Raw genomic sequence first — 19,961 nt, forward strand, 5'->3', positions numbered from 1 at the left:
TGTGTCTGTGATGATGGGATATGTGCAGGCATAATCAATAAATGCTTGTTACTTGCCTCTTTTAACGGTGCTGTTTTTAGCAAAAATTTCCTTTGTTAATTTTTGCCCTGGTTTTGGCCAGATTCTGAGAATTAAAACTGCTTTTCATTAGGCACATTATTATTATTATTTTTGAATCTTTTTGCCTGTGATGCTCAGCTTGTAGGATCTTAGTTCTCCAACCAGGGATCGAACCCGGGGCCTTAGCAGTAAAAGCTCGGAGTCCTTACTAATGGACCACCAAGGAATTCCCTAGACTCATTATTTTTAACTCAGGTAATTTTATCAGTTAATTTTTGCATATAAAAAGGATGCTGCTGCACACTTGGAGCTATATCATTATGAAGACATGATTGAGAGTACACCAGTGTGTATGCAGAGTTGTTCCTTTTTACAATTGAGATTAGAATTTTGTGCAGTTAATGTTTGTTTATGAATCTCCTTTTTTGCTTCTAGGATATTCGAAAATTCTTTGGGGTTATACCAAGTGGAAAGAAACTTGTAAGTGAAACAGTAAAGAAGAATGAGAAAACAAAGTCTGCTGAAGAAAGTTTAAAAGCAAAGAAAGGAATAAAGGAAATCAAGGTCAGTTTTCCAGATGCAATGTTGAATTGTATAAAATAAACTCAGTTCTGAGATTTAATATATTGAGAGCCTTAAGTAAATATAAATTTCGACTCATTTAGCAGAAAAAGAAGAAAAGTAATAAGGTCTTACTTATTTCTAGTTAATATATCTTACTGCATCTATAGTTTGGTATTTTCGTTAATTGATTTAGTGAAAATTTAACCAAAGTTTGCTCATAAAGACATAAGCTCCAGTATTGGGCTTCTTGTGAAGGAAGGCTTTGGAGGAAAGCTTTATTCTTTTTCCTGTCCTCCTTGGGCTTCATAGAATTTAAGATATAATATCACTATGATGAGCAGGCAGTGGTGTCAATAGTGTATTTGAGTTAATATTGTTCCTCTTTGTGTAAAATGTGAGAATTTTGCAACTCGACAGGTTGGTTTACTACCACCCCATCCTTTATGCCATAATTGGCATATGAATTATATCTATATATGTTAATACTCCACATTCAATATAATAATTATTGCTCTAAACCAACGTTATTTTAAAGGAATAAACAGAGGAAAATTGGTTTGTGACTACATATGGTGATGGATGTTAACTAGACTTATGGTCATTTTACAATATGTATAGATATTGAATCATCATGTTGTAAACCTGAAACTAATATAATGTTACATGTCAATTATATCTCAATAAAAACTTACTTTGTAAATAAGATAAAAATAAACAATATTTTAAAAACATATGAGTAATTACAAATGCATGTAATTAAACTGTTGTTAAAATACCAATAAACTATAATTTAAACACATAAATTAACTTTTTTAATTTCCTAGGTGAGACTAAAATAAAAATCTCAGTCTTTTGCTGTCAAAAAAAAAAAAAGAGGAAGATTGATCTTTTGTACTTAACCATATATTGGCCACTTCTGGTTTCATTTCTTATCAAAGATCTGAATTTCCATCTACTATAATTTTCTTTAATTAATATTTTTATTTATTTAATTATTTAAATGCACCCAGTCTTAGTTGCAGCACACAGGATCCTTTCGATCTTTGTCGGCAGCATGCAGAATCTTTAGTTGTGGCATGCAAATTTTTAGTTATTGCATGTAAAACCTAGTTTTCTGAGCAAGGGTTGAACCCAGACCCCCTGCATTGGGAGTATGGAGTCTTAGCCACTGGACAACCAGGGAAGTCCCTTATACCATTTTCTGTAAATCTGAAGAATTTTCTTAAGCATTTCTTGTAGAATAGGCTTGGCAGCGAATTATATAAGTTTTTGTTTATCTAAAAATGTCTTTATTTTGTCTCTGTTCTTGATATTTTTGCTGGATATAGAGTTTTGGATTGATAGTTTTTGTTTCAGCACTGTAAAGGTGTTCCATTCCTTGTTTTTGGTCTCCATTTTTTTCTGGTGAGATGGTAGCTGTCATTTATATTGTTTTCTCTTGTATGTATTGTATTATTTTCTCATGCTTCTTTAAAAGACTTTATCTTTGAGTTTCAGCCTTGCCCATGGTGTACTTGGGTGTAGTTTTCTTTTTTTATACTGTTTAGGGTTTCTGAGTTCTGAGTCTGTAAATTTATATCTTTTTTTGAATTTGGTAATTTTTTACCATTGTTTCTTCAAATATATTTCTGCTTTACTCTCTCCTCTTATAGGAGAAGAGTCCTTATATATAGACACACACACACACGCATATACCCCCACACACACATATGTATCTATATTAGAATTTTGGAATTGCACTACAGATAATTGAGGCTTGTGGTTGTTTAGTCCCTCAGTCGTGTCTGACTCTGTGATCCCATGGACTGTAGCACGCCAGGCTTCCCTGTCCTTCACTCCCAGAGTTTCTCAAACTCATGCCCATTGAGTCAGTGATGCCATCTAATCATCTCATCCTCTGTCATCCCATTCTCCTCCCACCTTCAATCTTTCCCAGCATCAGGGTCTTTTCAGATGAGTTAGTTCTTCACATCAGGTGGCCAAAGTATTGGAGTTTCAGCTTCAACATCAGTCCTTCCAATGAACACCCAGGACTGATCTCCTTTAGGATGGACTGGTTAGATCTCCTTGCAGTCCAAGGGACTCTCAAGAGTCTTCTCCAACACCACAGTTCAAAAGCATCAATTCTTCAGTGCTCAGCTTTCTTTATAGTCCAACTCTAACATCCATACATGACCACTGGAAAAACCATAGCCTTGACTAGACAGACCTTTGTTGACAAAGTAATGTCTCTGTTTTTTAATATGCTGTCTAGATTGGTCATAACTTTCCTTCCAGGGGGTAGGCGTCTTTTCATTTCCTGGCTGCAATCACCATCTGCAGTGATTTTGGAGCCCCCCAAATATAAAGTCTGCCACTGTTTCCACTGTTTCCCCATCTATTTGCCATGAAGTGATGGGACCGGATGCCATGATCTTAGTTTTTTGAATGTTGAGCTTTAAGCCAGCTTTTTCACTCTCCTCTTTCACTTTCATCAAGAGGCTCTTTAGTTCTTCTTCACTTTCTGCCATAAGGGTGGTGCCATCTGCATATCTGAGGTTATTGATATTTCTCCTGGAAATCTTAATTCCAGCTTGTGCTTCTTCCAGCCCAGCGTTACTCATGATGTACTCTGCATATAAGTTAAATAAGCAGGGTGACAATATACAGCCTTGACATACTCCTTTTCCTATTTGGAACCAGTCTGTTGTTCCATGTCCAGTTCTTACTCTTGCTTCCTGACCTGTATACAGGTTTCTCAAGAGGCAAGTCAGGTGGTCTGGTATTCCCATCTCTTTCAGAATTTTCCACAGTTTATTGTGATCCACAGAGTCAAAGGCCTTGGCATAGTCAATAAAGCAGAAATAGATGATTTTCTGGAACTGTCTTCCTTTTTCCATGATCCAGCGAATGTTGACAATTTGATCTCTGGTTCCTCTGCCTTTTCTAAAACCAGCTTGAACATCTGTAAGTTCACGGTTCATGTATTGCTGAAGCCTGGCTTGGAGAATTTTAAGCATTACTTTACTAGCGTGTGAGATGAGTGCAATTGTGCGATAGTTTGAGCATTCTCTGGCATTGCCTGTCTTTGGGATTGGAATGAAAATGGACCTTTTCCAGTCCTGTGGCCACTGCTGAGTTTTCCAAATTTGCTGGCATATTGAGTGCAGCACTTTCACAGCAGCATCTTTCAGGATTTGAAATATATCAACTGGAAGTCTGTCACCTCTAATAGCTTTGTTCGTAGTGATGCTTCCTAAGTCCCACTTGACTTTGCATTCCAGGATGTGTGGCTCTAGGTGATCTTTTTTGTACAGTTCTGTGTATTCTTGCCACCTCTTCTTAATATCTTCTTAATAGGTCCCTACCATTTCTGTCCTTTATTGAGCCCATCTTTGGATGAAATGTTCCCTTGGTATCTCTAATTTTCTTGAGGAGATCTCTAGTCTTTCCCATTCTGTTGTTTTCCTTATTTCTTTGCATTGACCGCTGAGGAAGGCTTTCTTATCTCTCCTTGCTAGTCTTTGGAACTCTGCATTCAAATGGGTATATCTTTCCTTTTCTCCTTTGCTTTTCGCTTCCCTTCTTTTCACAGTTATTTGTAAAGCCTCCTCAGACAGCCATTTTGCTTTTTTGCATTTCTTTTCCATGAGGATGGTCTTGATTCCTGTCTCCTGTACAATGTCACGAACCTCTGTCCATAGTTCATTAGGCACTCTATCTATCAGATCTAGTCCTGTAAATCTATTTCTCACTTCCACTGTATAATCATAAGGGATTTGATTTAGGTCATACCTGAATGCTCTGGTGGTTTTCTCCACTTTCTTCAATTTCAGTCTGAATTTGGCAATAAGGAATTCATGATTGGAGCCACAGTCAATTCCTGGTCTTGTTTTTGCTGACCGTATAGAGCTTCTCCATCTTTGGCTGCAAAGAATATAATCAGTCTGATTTCGGTGTTGACCACTTGGTGATGTCCATGTGTAGAGTCTTCTCTTGTGTTGTTGGAAGAGGGTGTTTGCTATGACTAGTGCGTTCTCTTGGCAGAACTCTTAGCCTTTGCCCTGCTTAATTCTGTACTCCAAAGCCAAATTTGCCTGTTAACTCCAGGTGTTTCTTGACTTTCTACTTTTGCATTCCAGTCCCTTATAATGAAAAGGACATCTTTTAATTGACATACATCACCTATTTGAGGTTTGAGGTGTACAGCATGATAGTTTGATATACACATATTTTGAAATGATTATCACTGTGGGCTCAGTTAGCATCCATCATCTCATATATGTACAAAGAAAGGAAGAAAATTTTTTTTCCTTGTGTTAAGAACTCTTGGGACCTGCTCTCTTAAATTTTCCTGTGTATCATACAGCAGTGTTAACTACAGCTGTCATGTTGTACGTCACATTCCTAGCACTTATTTATCTTATAACTGGAAGTTTTTACCTTTTGACCACCTTCCTCCAGGTCCCCCTTCCCCCCACCCTCTGCCTCTGGTAACCACAGATCTGATCTCTTTTTTTATGAGTTCATGCTTTTTAATTTTTTGCTTTTGATTCTATGTACAGTGAGATATACAGTATGTGTCTTTCTCTAATTTATTTCACTTAGTAAAAGGCCTTCGAGGTCCGTCCACTTTGTTAGAAATGGTGGGATACCCTTATTTTTTATGGCTGAGTAATATTCATATATTCACAACTTCTTTATTCATCCCTTATTGACTGACACTTGGGTTGTTTCTATGTCTTGGCTTTTGTAAGTAATGCTGCTATGAACATGTGGGTGCAAATAACTTTTAGTTAGTGTTTTTTCTTCCTTTGGATATATTCTCAGCAGTGGAATTGCTAGTCATGTGGTTCAGTTCAGTTCAGTTCAGTCGCTCAGTCATGTCCGACTCTTTGCGACCACATGAATCGCAGCACACCAGGTCTCCTTGTCCATCACCAACTCCCAGAGTTCACCCAGACTCACATCCGTTGAGTCAGTGATGCCGTCCAGCCATCTCATCCTCTGTCGTCCCCTTCTCCTCCTGCCCCCAATCCCTCCCAGCATCAGTCTTTTCCAATGAGTCAACTCTTCGCATGAGGTGGCCAAAGTACTGGAGTTTCAGCTTTAGCATCATTCCTTCCAAAGAAATCCCAGGGCTGATCTCCTTCAGAATGGACTGGTTGGATCTCCTTGCAGTCCAAGGGACTCTCAAGAGTCTTCTCCAACACCACAGTTCAAAAGCATCAATTCTTCAGCGCTCAGCCTTCTTCACAGTCCAACTCTCATATCCATACATGACCACAGGAAAAACCATAGCCTTGACTAGACGAACCTTTGTTGGCAAAGTAATGTCTCTGCTTTTGAATATGCTATCTAGGTTGGTCATAACTTTCCTTCCAAGGAGTAAGCGTCTTTTAATTTCATGGCTGCAATCACCATCTGCAATGATTTTGGAGCCCAAAAAAAGAAAGTCTGACGCTGTTTCCACTGTTTCCCCATCTATTTGCCATGAAGTGATGGGACCGGATGCCATGATCTTCGTTTTCTGAATGTTGAGCTTTAAGCCAACTTTTTCACTCTCCACTTTCCCTTTCATCAAGAGGTTTTTTAGTTCCTCTTCACTTTCTGCCATAAGGGTGCTGTCATCTGCATATCTGAGGTTATTGATATTTCTCCCGGCAATCTTGATTCCAGCTTGTGCTTCTTCCAGTCCAGCGTTTCTCATGATGTACTCTGCATATAAGTTAAATAAGCAGGGTGACAATATACAGCTTTGACGGACTCCTTTTCCTATTTGGAACCAGTCTGTTGTTCCATGTCCAGTTCGAACTGTTGCTTCCTGACCTGCATACAAACCTCTCAAGAGGCAGGTCAGGTGGTCTGGTATTCCCATCTCTTTCAGAATTTTCCACAGTTTATTGTGATCCACACAGTCAAAGGCTTTGGCATAGTCAATAAAGCAGAAATAGATGTTTTTCTGGAACTCTCTTGCTTTTTCCATGATCCAGCGGATGTTGGCAATTTGATCTCTGGTTCCTCTGCCTTTTCTAAAACCAGCTTGAACATGAGGAAGTTCACGGTTCGCATATTGCTGAAGCCTGGCTTGGAGAATTTTGAGCATTACTTTACTAGCGTGTGAGATGAGTGCAAATGTGCAGTAGTTTGAGCATTCTTTGGCATTGCCTTTCTTTGGGATTGGAATATTTTTAGTTTTTTGAAAAACCTCCATACTGTTTTTCATAGTGGTACTCCAATTTACAGTTCCACCAACATTGCACAAGGGTTCCCTTTTATCCACATCCACACCAGCATTTGTGATCTCTTTATCTTTTTGATGATGGGTCTGGCCTAGTCTGCAGGGTTTCTCAGGTGGTACTCTAGTGGTAAAGAACCCGTGTGCCAGTGCAGGAGACCTGAGAGATGCGGGTTCGATCTCTGGGTTGGAAAAATCCCCTGGAGAAGGAAATGGCAACCCACTCCAGTATTCTTACTTGGAAAATCCACATGGACAGAGGGGTCTGGTGGGCTACAGTCCATAAGGTCGCAAAGAGTAGGACACAACTGAAATGACTGAGCATGCACGCACTCACTGGCTTATTCTTTAGCCTCTGCTACTGCTGCTGCTAAGTCGCTTCAGTCGTGTCCGACTCTGTGCGGCCCCACAGACGGCAGCTCACCAGGCTCCCCATCCCCAGGATTCTCCAGGCAAGAACACTGGAGTGGGTTGCCATTTCCTTGCTTGCCTTGTGGCTCAGACAGTAAAGTGTCTGCCTCAATGCAGGAGACCCAGGTTCAGTCCCTGGGTTGGGAAGATCTCCTAGAGAAGGAAATGGCAACCCACTCCAGTACTTTTGCCTGGAAAATTTCCGTGGACTGAGGAGTTTGGTAGGCTATAGTCCATGGGGTCACAAAGAGTTGGACACGACTGAGCAACTTCATTTTCACTTTCTCCAATGCATGAAAGTGAAAAGTGAAAGTGAAGTCACTCAGTCGTGTCCGACTCCGCACGACCCCACAGATGGCAGCCTCCCAGGCTCCTCCGTCCATGGGATTTTCCAGTCAAGAGTACTGGAGTGGGGTGCCATTGCCTTCTCCATTCTTTAGCCTAATTAGGGGATTATTGACATTTGGGGTGAGATAATTCATTATTGTGGAGGACTGTCCTGTGCATTGTAGAATGAAGCATCCCTTATCTACCCATTATATACCTGTAACACCCCGACCCCAGTATGACAAGTGAAAATGTATCCTGTAGGGGCAGGGTTTCTCTGGTTGTGAACTATTGAGCTCAAATCTAACAAGGAAAAAATAGGTAAGTTATATAGGCTTCCTTGTATTCTAACTATACTGTGATGTTTATAGGTAAATAGTTCTTGTAAAGAAGATGAATTCAAGCCGAAGCAGTCAAACAAGAAAAAGAGGATCATCTATGATTCGGGTAATATTTCTTTTCAGGAGTTTTCAAGTTTAAAAATTTTCATTTTGTATCTGTTAGAGCTGATGTTCTGTATAATGTTAATAGGTGCTGTGAGAAGAGGACTCTGTGTTCAAGTAAAGTTGAAAACAACTTTTATTATTACTAGAGAATTTATCAGAGCTGAAATATGTTAATAAGGTTTTGTTCTGTAGAGATGTGGTATATATGGCGTGTCTGAAACTTACTTTGAATATGCTAAAGTATTTGTATTAACTTCTCTTTCAGCTGAGGTTCTTGGAAACTGAATTTGAAAAAGAGTGCCATAAAATGTTGCTTTACAAACAAAGATCTAAAACTTCATTTTTATCCTTTTGATTTGGTCCTTTTTTGTTGCAGTTAAAAAGGAACAAACACACTTTAAAAACTTTGACTATAAGATTGACTTAAAAAATATGAGGGTTGGGGTTCTGACACCCCTTGCAATTGAAAATCTACACACAACTTTTGAATCCCCCAAAACTTAAATACTAATAGCCTACTGTTGATTAAAAACCTTGCCAATACCATAAACTGTCAGTTAACACATATTTTGTATGTTATATGTATTTTATACTGTATTCTTGCAATAAAGTAAGCTGCTGCTAAGTCACTTCAGTTGTGTCCGACCTTGTGCGACCCATAGACGGCATCCCACCAGGCTCCCCCGTCCCTGGGATTCTCAAGGCAAGAACACTGAAGTGGGTTGCCATTTCCTTCTCCAGTGCAGGAAAGTGAAAAGTGAAAGTGAGGTTTCTCAGTCGTGTCTGACTCTTAGCGACTCCATGGACTGCAGCCTACCAGGCTCCTTCGTCCATGGGATTTTCCAGGCAAGAGTACTGGAGTGGGGTGCCATTGCCTTCTCCGATAAAGTAAGCTAGAGAAAAGAAAATGTTATTAAGGGAATCTTAAGAAAAATACATTTATAGTACTATACTGTATTTATTGATACTATAAGTTTATGTCATCTGTTTACAAGATGAATCTCAGTACCTACATCAATCTTGTCTAATATAATACAAAATAAAATACTCTAGATGTTATATATATTACTACACTCTATTATAATACAGATGTAGATGTTGTACATATTACTAACTTTTGACATCAGAAATGAAAAGATAATGTGAAAAGGAAATTCATATTTACAGGTATAACAATTCATGCATTAATAATGAAGAAGCAGCAGTATGATTGTTTTATGGTAGCCTGGTGTAATTGATAGGATTGCTTCATGATAGCCTAGCCTATGCACTAATGAATCTGTTAACAAAATTTTGGCATACAGTATGACTATAACACGGTATTCATAATACAGTATTGGAAACATTGTTACATAAAAAGAAAATCCACTTACCTGTTACGATAAATAGGCTGTTATGCAGTTTACCCAGTTACAGAGAGGCATACTTTATAGTAGTAAATTCTTTGAAATTTATAGTAGTAATTCTTTATAGTAGTAAATCTTTATAGTAGTAATTCTTTGAAAGCAATGTTATAAAACAGAAAACTAATACAGATTAATTTTATATGAAAGATCACCTCATACCTATGTAGATATAGACTAGTATCTACATATATTTCATGCATTCATGACATACTTTTTTCTTAATTTTTTTTTTAGTATTTCTAGGCTATGTGGTTTGTCTGTTTTTTCAAATTGTTGCAAATCTCCAAAATTTTTTTCAACATGCTTATTTGAAAAAAATCTGTGTAGAAGTGGACATGTGCAGTTCAAACCCATATTCAAGGGTTAATTGTATTTTTAAGATAGGGAACATACATTTTTATGCGTGCCTTTTATGGTATGCTAAAATAATGGTAAAAGTTTTAGATTTTGATTTTTTTGGAGAAGATCTATTCAGTATGAATTCTTAAAATTAAGAATGTAACCTAAGGAAGCATTTATAGATTATCAGGATTTTGACAGTGATAGCAAAGGTTCTAAAAGTACTTGAATGTTTATAGTGAGTCTTTTACTGCTGTATATAATAAAGAATTTGAAATAAGTACATATCCCTATTCCCCAGAAGTTTACATCTTTTGGGAAAGTGGAAATATAATTGATACATTTTAGAACTGTATGAGCCAGGATTTATAAAAGCATGGTGAGAGGAAGAGGAGGGACACTGAAATTTCTGAAACTCCTATTTTGTACCAGACATATACTAGGTATTTATACTTTGTCTTGATTTGTATTTAAGTGCTCTGGGTAATTAGACTGTGGTAGACAGAATAATCGGAGAAGGCAATGGCACCCCACTCCAGTACTCTTGCCTGGAAAATCCCATGGATGGAGGAGCCTGGTAGGCTGCAGTCCATGGGGTCGCTAACAGTCGGACACGACTGAGCAACTTCACGACTGAGTGACTTCACTTTCACTTTTCACTTTGATGTATTGGAGAAGGAAGTGGCAACCCACTCCAGTGTTCTTGCCTGGAGAATCCCAGGGACGGGGGAGCCTGGTGGGCTGCCATCTATGGGGTCGCACAGAGTCGGACACGACTGAAGCGATTTAGCAGCAGCAGCAGACAGAATAATGGCCCCTAAAAATGCCCACACCCTAGTTACTAGAACCTGTGAATATGTTCAGTTGTATGGCAAAAGAGGTGATATTAAAATTATAGGTGACATTAAGGTTGATAATCAGTTGACCTTAATGTAGGGAGATTATCTGGATGGGCCCAGTGTAGTCACAAAGAAGAGCAAGGCAGAAGAGGTTTAGAAATTGACTGTGGAAGGAGGTCAGAAAACTGGAGAGATGGCAGTTTGAGAAGGACTCGGCCTAATGTCGCGGTCTTTGAAGATGGAGGAAGGGAGGGGGCTATGAGCTGAGGCATGCTTGCAGTCACTAGAAACTGGAAAAGACAAGGAAATGGATTCTTCCGTATAGTATCCAGAAGGGATCACAGCAGTCCTGATGCTTGATTTTAATTCAGAGACCCAAGTTGGGTTTCTGACCTCCAGAACTGGGAATAATACATTTGTGTTGTTTTAAGCGAGTAAGTTTGTGTTGATTTGTTACCACAGCAATAGAAAGGCTTAACCACTGGGTAGTGATAATCTATCAGAATTTAAAAAAGAGATTTGTTTGGAAAAGAATCTCAAGGAATTGATTAATAATAATCACTTGAATCCCCTGGTAGTCTAGTGGTTAGGACTTGGTGCTTTCACTGCTGTGGTCTCAGGTTCGATCCCTGGTTGAGCTAAGATCCCACAGGCTGTGTTTCATGGGAAATAAAATAAAATAAAAACCCCACTTTAAAAGCAAACTATATGGGGGTAGGGTAGGAGGGAGGTCCAAGAGGATGTATGAATATGGCTGATTCACTTGTCTTAGCAGAAACTAACACAAGGTTATAAAGCAATGATATATTCCAATAAAAAACTTAAAAATAAAAGCACACTATATTAATACTATTTCTTTTCAGAGTTTTTATTTTCCTCTTGTATTCAGATTCAGAATCAGAGGAAACAGTACAGGTAAAAAATGCCAAAAAGCGACCAGAAAAATTGCCACTGTCTTCTAAACTTGCTAAAATCCAACAGCAGGATCCTGTTACGTACATTTCAGAAACAGGTAAGGGAACTAAATATGTTTGTTTTAGAGACAAGTGCACGGTGTGTTGTGTTCTTGAGCTTCTCTTGGTATCTAAATGTATCTCCTTCACTTTGAACCGAACTTCAGTTGCCTTTTTCTCTGTGTAGAATTGTACTTAGCAGAGGAAAGCTGTAATTATCTTTGGCATTTCCTGTGAGTTCAGGGCCAATAACAGGGTAGTTGTTTCTTGGAATTTTTTTTAAAGTGCTCCATATCAAACCATACATGTTGATACTATGTCTTGAATCATATATTATATAAGTATTATTGGATTGTTTAAAAACTTTGGTGTTTTTTTTTACCTTTTTAAGTCATAACAATCTTAAGAATATAATGACTATGCAAATTTGTGCCTTCTAATCTATAATCTTGTGACTTGAATTCCTTATATTCTCTGGTGACCCTAAAGATTTAATAGTGGCTTTAAAAATATGCTTGTTTTTGTGTTTATATTTATTTGATCTTTTTTGAGTGGTCCAAAACAAGACATTTATAAATGTACACTAATCTTAAGATGTTGAAGTATGAATAATTGTCATAGTATATAAATAATTGCAGTATTCTTTTATAGTGAGAGGCCCTGAATTACGTTGTCATCTTAGGGGAAAAAAACTTAGGATGGATTGTTATAAAGTCATTTTGATCTGAGCATTGTTAACTCCTAGAGGAGACTGTCTTCAAATTCACAGAGCCTGTTGAATCAGTTCCTAATAAAAATGTTTGGGGGCCATGAGAGCATCTGATATACCTCATTGGTTTGTTCATCTTGAGGAGAACCTCTGGCAGCATTATTTTTAGCACTCAGCTACTTGTGTTGCCAGTGAAGTGAATACACCTGGTTTGAAGAGATAGGGTAAAAACCACATAATTATTTTGGGACAGCATGTTGCAACTTATATTCAGCAGGCTTTTATTGATTATCTTTTCCATTCTGTTTACTAGGAGCTGGGGATATAAAGGTAGAACTAAAGACTGCTAACTACTGTAGGAATTGCCTGAGGCTGCAGTATGCATTAGTTAGTGAGAGAGCTTAATGGAGAGGGTAAGATTTGGTCTAATCCTTGAAGGATGAGCAGGTGATGGAGGGAAAGAATATGTCTGGTTGTTGTTTAATCTCTCAGTTGTGTCTGACTTTTGCTACCCAATGGACTGTAGCCTGTCATGCTCCTCTGTCCATGGGATTTCCCAGGTAAGAATACTGGAGTGGATTGCCTTTCTTTTCTCCAGAGGAATCTTCCTGACCCAGGGGTCAAACCCATGTCTCCTGCATTGGCAGGCAGATTCTTTACCACTGAGCCACCAGGGAAGCCCTTCTGGTTAATAGGATGGGATTATTTAAGACAGAGCATCCAGCACAAGGCTTGATATGTTCGTAGGACCCCAAAGAGATTGCTTGCCCACATGATGAGAAATAATGAGTGGTATATGAGGCCAATTTAGGGAAGACCTTGAAAACTAGGTGGAAGAATTTAGTTTAATGTAGCAGGGAAAATGGAAAAATAATAATTGAGGAGGCTGAGGCTCTTAACGGTAATCTATGAGTGAAGTAATAGTATTTTAAAAAGGTACCAATAGTAAGGGACTGATCTATAAACATTTGAGAGATGAGTTATAGATTAGGTTTTTGGATTGCCTGTGGTTCAGCCATGCTGTCTATGATTTACTACTAGGATAATTGGAAAGTTGATGTTATTATCCTGCTTATGTTTAATTTTTTTTTTTATTTTCTAGCATCAGCTTTATTGAGATAGAATTCACATAGCCTCCAATTCACCTTTCATGTTTTAGTGTTACTGGAATTTTATTATTTATTACATGTTTGAGCTGGTACTTGAGAGCATGAAGGTACCCATGGTAGATAAGTTGGTCAGTAAGTAGGGAATGAAACAGGATAACACAGTCCCTGTGTTATAGAAGGAAGCTGAAAGAAGCCCTGCTTGGGGGATACATCCTTGGTTCCCGTCTAACTCTAAAGGGCTGAAGGTCAGTGACTCTGCCTCCTTTTCTGTAAAGCAGAAACTAATTGAATAGGACAATTGGGACGACTTAACAGGGTGATGCACATGAAAGGGCCAGACCCAGTGCCTGAAACATAAATAGCCAGCTGTCAAAAGGGAAAAATAAAAACAAAGGAAGCCCACAGATGAGCTTTGCAGGCTCTCTGAAACATTTGCATATTTGATAAAGTTGTTCAAATACCAAAGGGAAAATCTAAGTGGCATGAGCATATTTTCTATAACATTTTTTGTAAGCTGAGATGTTTCTTCATTATGGCTTGTGGCAGGTTGACTTTTGAACCTCTTTTGTTGCTAAATATGTGCTCAGGCACGGTGTGCAAATGCAGTCTTCCATTAAAGGGCCCCCTCTTAACATCTGGCCACCTTTGTCAAGTTTTAAATATGTGGGAGGGATGGTAAAACTGGTAAGGTGATAGGTTTATTATGTAACTGAAGGTGGTGTGATCAGGCTTTCCCAGTGACACCCTGAAAACGTCAAAGTTAGTGGGCAGACAGCAATGGCCTTCAACCGGGGATCAAGGCTATCCTTGTCTTGTGATTTTTAGGTACACAGAAAGGTCAGACAATTTAAACTCTGGTCACCGATTTTCTTTAACATGGGACTGTTTATTTCAGAGCAAGTATTTTTGAATGTTATTTTCTGAGGAGATAGCTGACATCTTATCTGAAAATTTTATGACCATTAGACAGTATTTAGGTCATTCTGCCAAGGGTACGTGCGTGTGAAAGTGAATGTTTTCTCCTGGTTTTATCAAAGAATCTTGGGGTACAATGTATCCATCTAATATGATGCTATTTTCTGCTTTTTCTTAGAATTAAGATATAGGAAAGAAGCTAACTTTTTTTTTGCCTGTTTTATCTTCTCATACTTTTTTATACCTTCAAATGATAGGTGAATAGGAGAAAGATAAGCCCTTTTCCTTCCCTTCATAAAAGAGAATGAGACTTTTAAAAGAAGTCCGCAATAAAATTAGAGTAATGAGATCAGAAATAAAATGAGTTTGTAAAACATAAAAGTACAGCTTGAAATAAACTTGAAATTTCTTGACCACAAAATAATCTTTTTATTCATTTTTAAAGCTAAATCTATAATTTTTCAATGATGATTATGAATAAATATTAATATTATAAATATAAACATCATAAATTTAAATAAAATGTGTGGTAATAATAGTTTACAAATAAAAATTCTAACCTAAAATTGTTTTTTTATTTTATTTTTTTTGGAGTTTGGAGCTTCTTGTGGAGAAGAATTATATGATTCAGTTTTAATAACCTATTCCTAAAGAAATGATTTTGCTTTACTATTCCATATTTTATCTTTTATAAATCAGCTTTTTTTTTTTTCTTACAGTATAGCATGTATAGTGATTAAGAGCATGAGCTCTTGAGTTAAACCTCCTACTGCCTGGGTTAAACCTTCCCTATGTCCTATTTTCCTTGTTTCTAAAATGAGGGTATTACTAGTGCCAGCATCAGAGGCTTTTGTGCTTGAGCAGATGAGATAATGCTGGACAAGCACTTAAAGTAGGGTCTGGTACATATGAAATGTTTTGACTTGATTGTTTACCTACATCTGCCTTTAAAGATTATGCTAAAGACATTTGCTTTTGCTTAGCTATTTAGGGCTTCTTTTGATTATATAACTGTGCTTCAGAAATTTAGAAATTGTATTTGACCCACTTACGTTATAGATGCTCTCTGACCAATATAGGAACTACTACGTGTGTCTGTGGAGCACTTGAAATGTGATTAGCCTAAATGGAAAAGGTGGTATGTGTGAAGTGTAGATTTCAAAGACTTTAAAAAAGATAAATTATCTTATTAATAATTTTTTAGCATCAGTTACATGTTGAAATCATCTGAATATTTTCGGATAGATGAAATATATTGTTAAAGTTAGTTTCATCTGTTTGTTTCTACTTTTTATTTATTCTTTCTACTTTTTAAAATGTGGATCACATTTTATTTCTGTTGCATAGTGCTTTATAAACAATGAGAAATATATTTAGGAAATAACATTACTTTAGAAAATAACCTACTTAACCTACTTCAGGTGCTTTTCTTTGTACTATCATATGAGTCTTTAGGCTATATTATTATACAGTTCTTCAGGCTTACCATTTAGCTCCATGACATACTTTTCATCATCACTTTGTTTGACTAAACTTATCTTCTAATACTTACTGATTTTTAAAGTACTTTAACTACATTAGTTTCCCAGATTATAGGAAAGGGAAAAAATTCTTTATATTATTATACATATCTTCATAGCAACTGTTGACTGTAGTGGGATGTTTTTGAAGGTTGGTAAAAATCCAAAGTACTGGGTAAATATATTTACTTTTAGCTGTTTAATGAAGTGAGAGACCTTGAGTTTTGTTTGGCAAAAGGTGACCTTTTACTATGCAGTTTCATCAGGAGCTGTGGGTGTTTGCTTGAAAATAGTGAGGGTTTTCCATGTCTTGAGAATTATTTATGACTGGTAATTTAAAAAAGTAAATTTTTTTATTGAAGTATAGTTGATTTGCAATGTTGTATTAGTTATAGGTGTACTGCAGAGTGAATCAGTTATGCATATATCTACTCTTTTCTAGATTCTTCTCCCATATAGGTTATTACAGAGTATTGAGTAGAGTTCCTGTGCTATACTATAGGTCCTTATTTGTTATCTATTTTATATATAGTAGTATGTGTATGTCAATGCCAGTCTTCCAATTTATCCCCCCTTCCTCCTCTAGTAACCATAAGTTTGTTTTCTCTATCTGTGACTCTTTCTGTTTTGTAAATAAGTTCATTTCTTTTTTTTTTTTTTAGGTTTCACATATATGCAATATCATGATATTTGTTTTTCTCCGTCTGACACACTTCGTTCAGTATGACAGTTTCTAGGTCTACCCGTGTTGCTGCAAGTGGCATTATTTCATTCTTTTTCACGACCGAGTAATATTCCATTGTGTATATGCACCACACATTCTTTATCTCCTCCTCTGTTGGTGGACGTTTAGGTTGCTTCCATGTCTCGGCTTTTGTAAATAGTACTACAATGAATATTGGGGTGCATGTCCCTTTTGGAATTAAGATTTTCTCTGGGTGTATGCCCAGGAGTGGGATTGCTGAATCATATAGTAGTTCTATACTTAGTTTTTTTGTATCAGTTTACATTCCTAGCAACAGTGTAGAAGACGTCCCTTTTCTCTACCCTCTCTCCAGCGTTTATTATTTGTAGACTTTCTGTTAATGGTCATTCTGACCTGTGTGAGGTGATATCTTGCTATATTGTAGGTTTGATTCATATTTCTCTAATAATTAGTGATGTTGAACATATTTTCATATAATTTTTAGCCATTTGTATGTCTTTTTTGGAAAAATGTCTATTTAGATCTGCCCATTTTTTGATTGGGTTTGGGGTTTTTTTTTATATTGAGCTGCATGAACTGTTTGTGTATTTTGGAGATTTAATCCTTTGTTGGTTTCTTTGTTTGCAAATATTTTCTCCCATTCTGTGGGTTTTTATGACTGGTAATTTTTAGTGAGCACATAATTCCAGAGGCAGAGTGCTCTTACAGTTATAATTATTTGGGGAACATTAAGTGGGAAAAAATTGGGAATGTGGTGTTCTCTAGGTTTACCAGGCAGTATCCGTGACTTGGGAAAATAGCAGTAGAAAATATTACTGGAGATGTATGTGCTAATTTTTAATGACCTATAGCTTTGTGTACTGGATAAATGGAAATGGATTTTATATAGGATAGAGACCTTCTCTTAGACTTGTCAGGGAAACCCAGCATGACTGAGACAGAATTTCTTTGAAGTGAGGGGAAACTTAAGAATTATATTTCTTTCATTATACTTGTTTAAAAACTAATATCGATTTGTGCACTAAGACTATAAAAGAAACTAAGTTTAGGTTTTGGAGGATGAGTATTTACATTAATATTATATAAAATTATCTAAGGAACACATTCTCACTGAAAAAGAATTAATTCAAATAAAAAATATTCAATTCCTTCTTCCATCCCTTTTGCCTTACATAGCTATATAAAATGAAAGAAAGTGAAGTCGCTCAGTCATGTCTGACTCTTTGTGACCCTATGGACTATAGCCCCCCATGTTCTTCTGTCTGTGGGATTTTCCAGGCAAGAATACGGGAGTGGGTTGCCATTTCCTTATTGAGGGGATCTTTCCCACCCAGGGATTGAACTCAGGTCTCCTGCATTGCAGGCAAACTCTTTACTATCTGAGCACCAGGGGACAGATTAAAAAAAAAAAAAAAAATATATATATATATATATGTACATATATACACACATGTATGTATTTGAGAGCGGCATCTTGTAACATTTCTGTAGCTTGGTTTTTCATAACTTAATGTCTCCCTCTTTTCCTCCTTTCTTATCGCCTTTTCTCTCCTCCTCCCATCCCCACCTGCCCCAGCCTCTCTTTCTTTCAATACAGAAAGATCCGTATCTCATTCTTTTAAACTTCTGCATTTAATTTAATAGTATGCATTTAGTTTTTCTCATACTCTTATTTTGGATATTGGATTATTATATGAATATCCTTGTTTATGTTTCATTGTAAGAGAACATATCTAACTATCAATAAGTGGGCAGTTCACAATGAAGAATATGATCACTTTAAAGAGAGTAGTAGGGCTTCCTTGGTGGTCCAGGGGCTAAAACTCTGTGCTCCTAATGCAGGAGGCCTGAGTTTGATCCCTGGTCTGGAACTAGATCCACATGCTCAGACCTACTGCAGCCAAATAAATAAAATTAAAAAAAAAAATAGTATTTCTTGAGATTCAGTGGTATTCATTTTTAAGAATGTAGTTCATCCACCTATATTATGAAGAATAGAATGGGGCTTCTACTCTTTGATTCTCAGGTCCAGAAAAGGAACTTTACATTGATTCTCATTAAATTTTTTTCTGAAGCTCTTGACATTTTTATCTTGATTCCAGGCTTTTGTATTCTGATTCTGTCATCTATTTCTAAAATTTTAACTTTGAATACTTTAATTGAATAATAGTAAATTCTTTGGACTCCTCTGGTGGTCCAGTGGCTAAGACTCCACACTCAAAATGCGGGGGCCAGGGTTTGATTCCTCATCTGTGAACTGGATCCCACATGCTGCACCTAAAGAGCCCATATATCCTAAGACCTGGTGCAGCCAAATAAATATTTTAAAAATGTTAAATTCTCACTAATTTATTTATTTAACAAATGTGATGGTTCACCATATATGCCCAGCCGTGTACTGGACAATCTATAAAACAGATAAGAGAATAAAGTTCTGTCCTATTTTCAAGGGCTTATAAACTATCAGATTATCTTTTAAATACTAAAAATTGTAATATAAGGAAACAATTAACAGTGATAGAAATATCTTCCAAAGATATTTGGGCATGAGAGAAATTGCTTTTATTTTGGAGGTTCGGGAAGCATTTCCTGGGAGAGAGATTCAATTTGTAAACATTCATAGATTTACTTAAACTAGATTGTTACTACCTAGTATTGTGTTATACCTTGTATTTTCTTAATTATAGTGTCATCTGTGTAGGAATCTCTTACTCTACTTGAAACCCCTGTGTCCACAGTGAAAGGCAGGGGGAGCTCGACCATAATAATGTTAACATATGTTTTGTCTTGTATGGTATTGTAAATTTTTTTCAAAGCAGTGTTTTACAGACTTCATGAACAGAATAACATTATTATATGGCTTGTATTTTTTATCTGTCTCATTGATCTTTAAAACTACCTTATATTCAGGGCTGATTTACCTTAGGAAAACTTACTTTTGAAAGAATCAACTTTCAAACCATTACACAAACCTTCACTGTGGATGAATTCTGTAGTTCTTTGGAGGTCCCCATCCACTTTTTTTTTTTTCATATCATCTGATTTCATATCTTCCAATTTGATGAACCTATCTATGTACATTTTCTGGATCATAGTAAAATGCAGGAGATACAGGAGATACAGGTTCAATCCCTGGCTCAAGAAGATCCCCTGGAGTAGGAAATGGCAACCCTCTGTAGTAATCTTACCTGGAGAATTCCATGGGTAGAGGAGCCTGGCGGGCTGTAGTCCATGGGCCAAAAAGAGTTGGACATTACTGAGTGACTGAGCGCACATGTGCACACACACAAAGAAACCTTTTTCAAAATGGACATGATCCATTATCAGCACCCTGGATACAGCTTTTCAATTTCTTTTGAATAGCTGTTCAATTACTTATGAATTTCAGAAACCACTGTTACTTATCTTGTATTTCTCCATTTTGCCATAAATCAGTACTT

The 19,961-nt window shown here is 37.0% G+C and overlaps 1 protein-coding gene across 6 annotated transcripts in view; it reads left to right on the forward strand.

Moving 5' to 3' along the window:
* The window catches only part of RFC1 (replication factor C subunit 1), an 82,098-nt gene that overhangs the window by 14,578 nt on the left and 47,559 nt on the right, over positions 1-19,961 (forward strand). For 4 of the 6 annotated variants that reach the window (XM_044945974.2, XM_044945973.2, XM_044945971.2 and 1 more), the window contains exons 2-4: positions 496-624; positions 7,951-8,026; positions 11,499-11,621. In XM_044945974.2, the coding sequence (XP_044801909.2) occupies positions 496-624; positions 7,951-8,026; positions 11,499-11,621 (328 nt within the window). Of the gene's footprint in view, positions 1-495; positions 625-7,950; positions 8,027-11,480; positions 11,622-19,961 lie in introns of those variants that run through there. The other 2 variants (XM_044945975.2, XM_044945976.2) reach the window with 2 other exon arrangements.

This window comes from Bubalus bubalis, chromosome 7, assembly GCF_019923935.1.
Source record: "Bubalus bubalis isolate 160015118507 breed Murrah chromosome 7, NDDB_SH_1, whole genome shotgun sequence".
Lineage (NCBI taxonomy): Eukaryota > Metazoa > Chordata > Mammalia > Artiodactyla > Bovidae > Bubalus > Bubalus bubalis.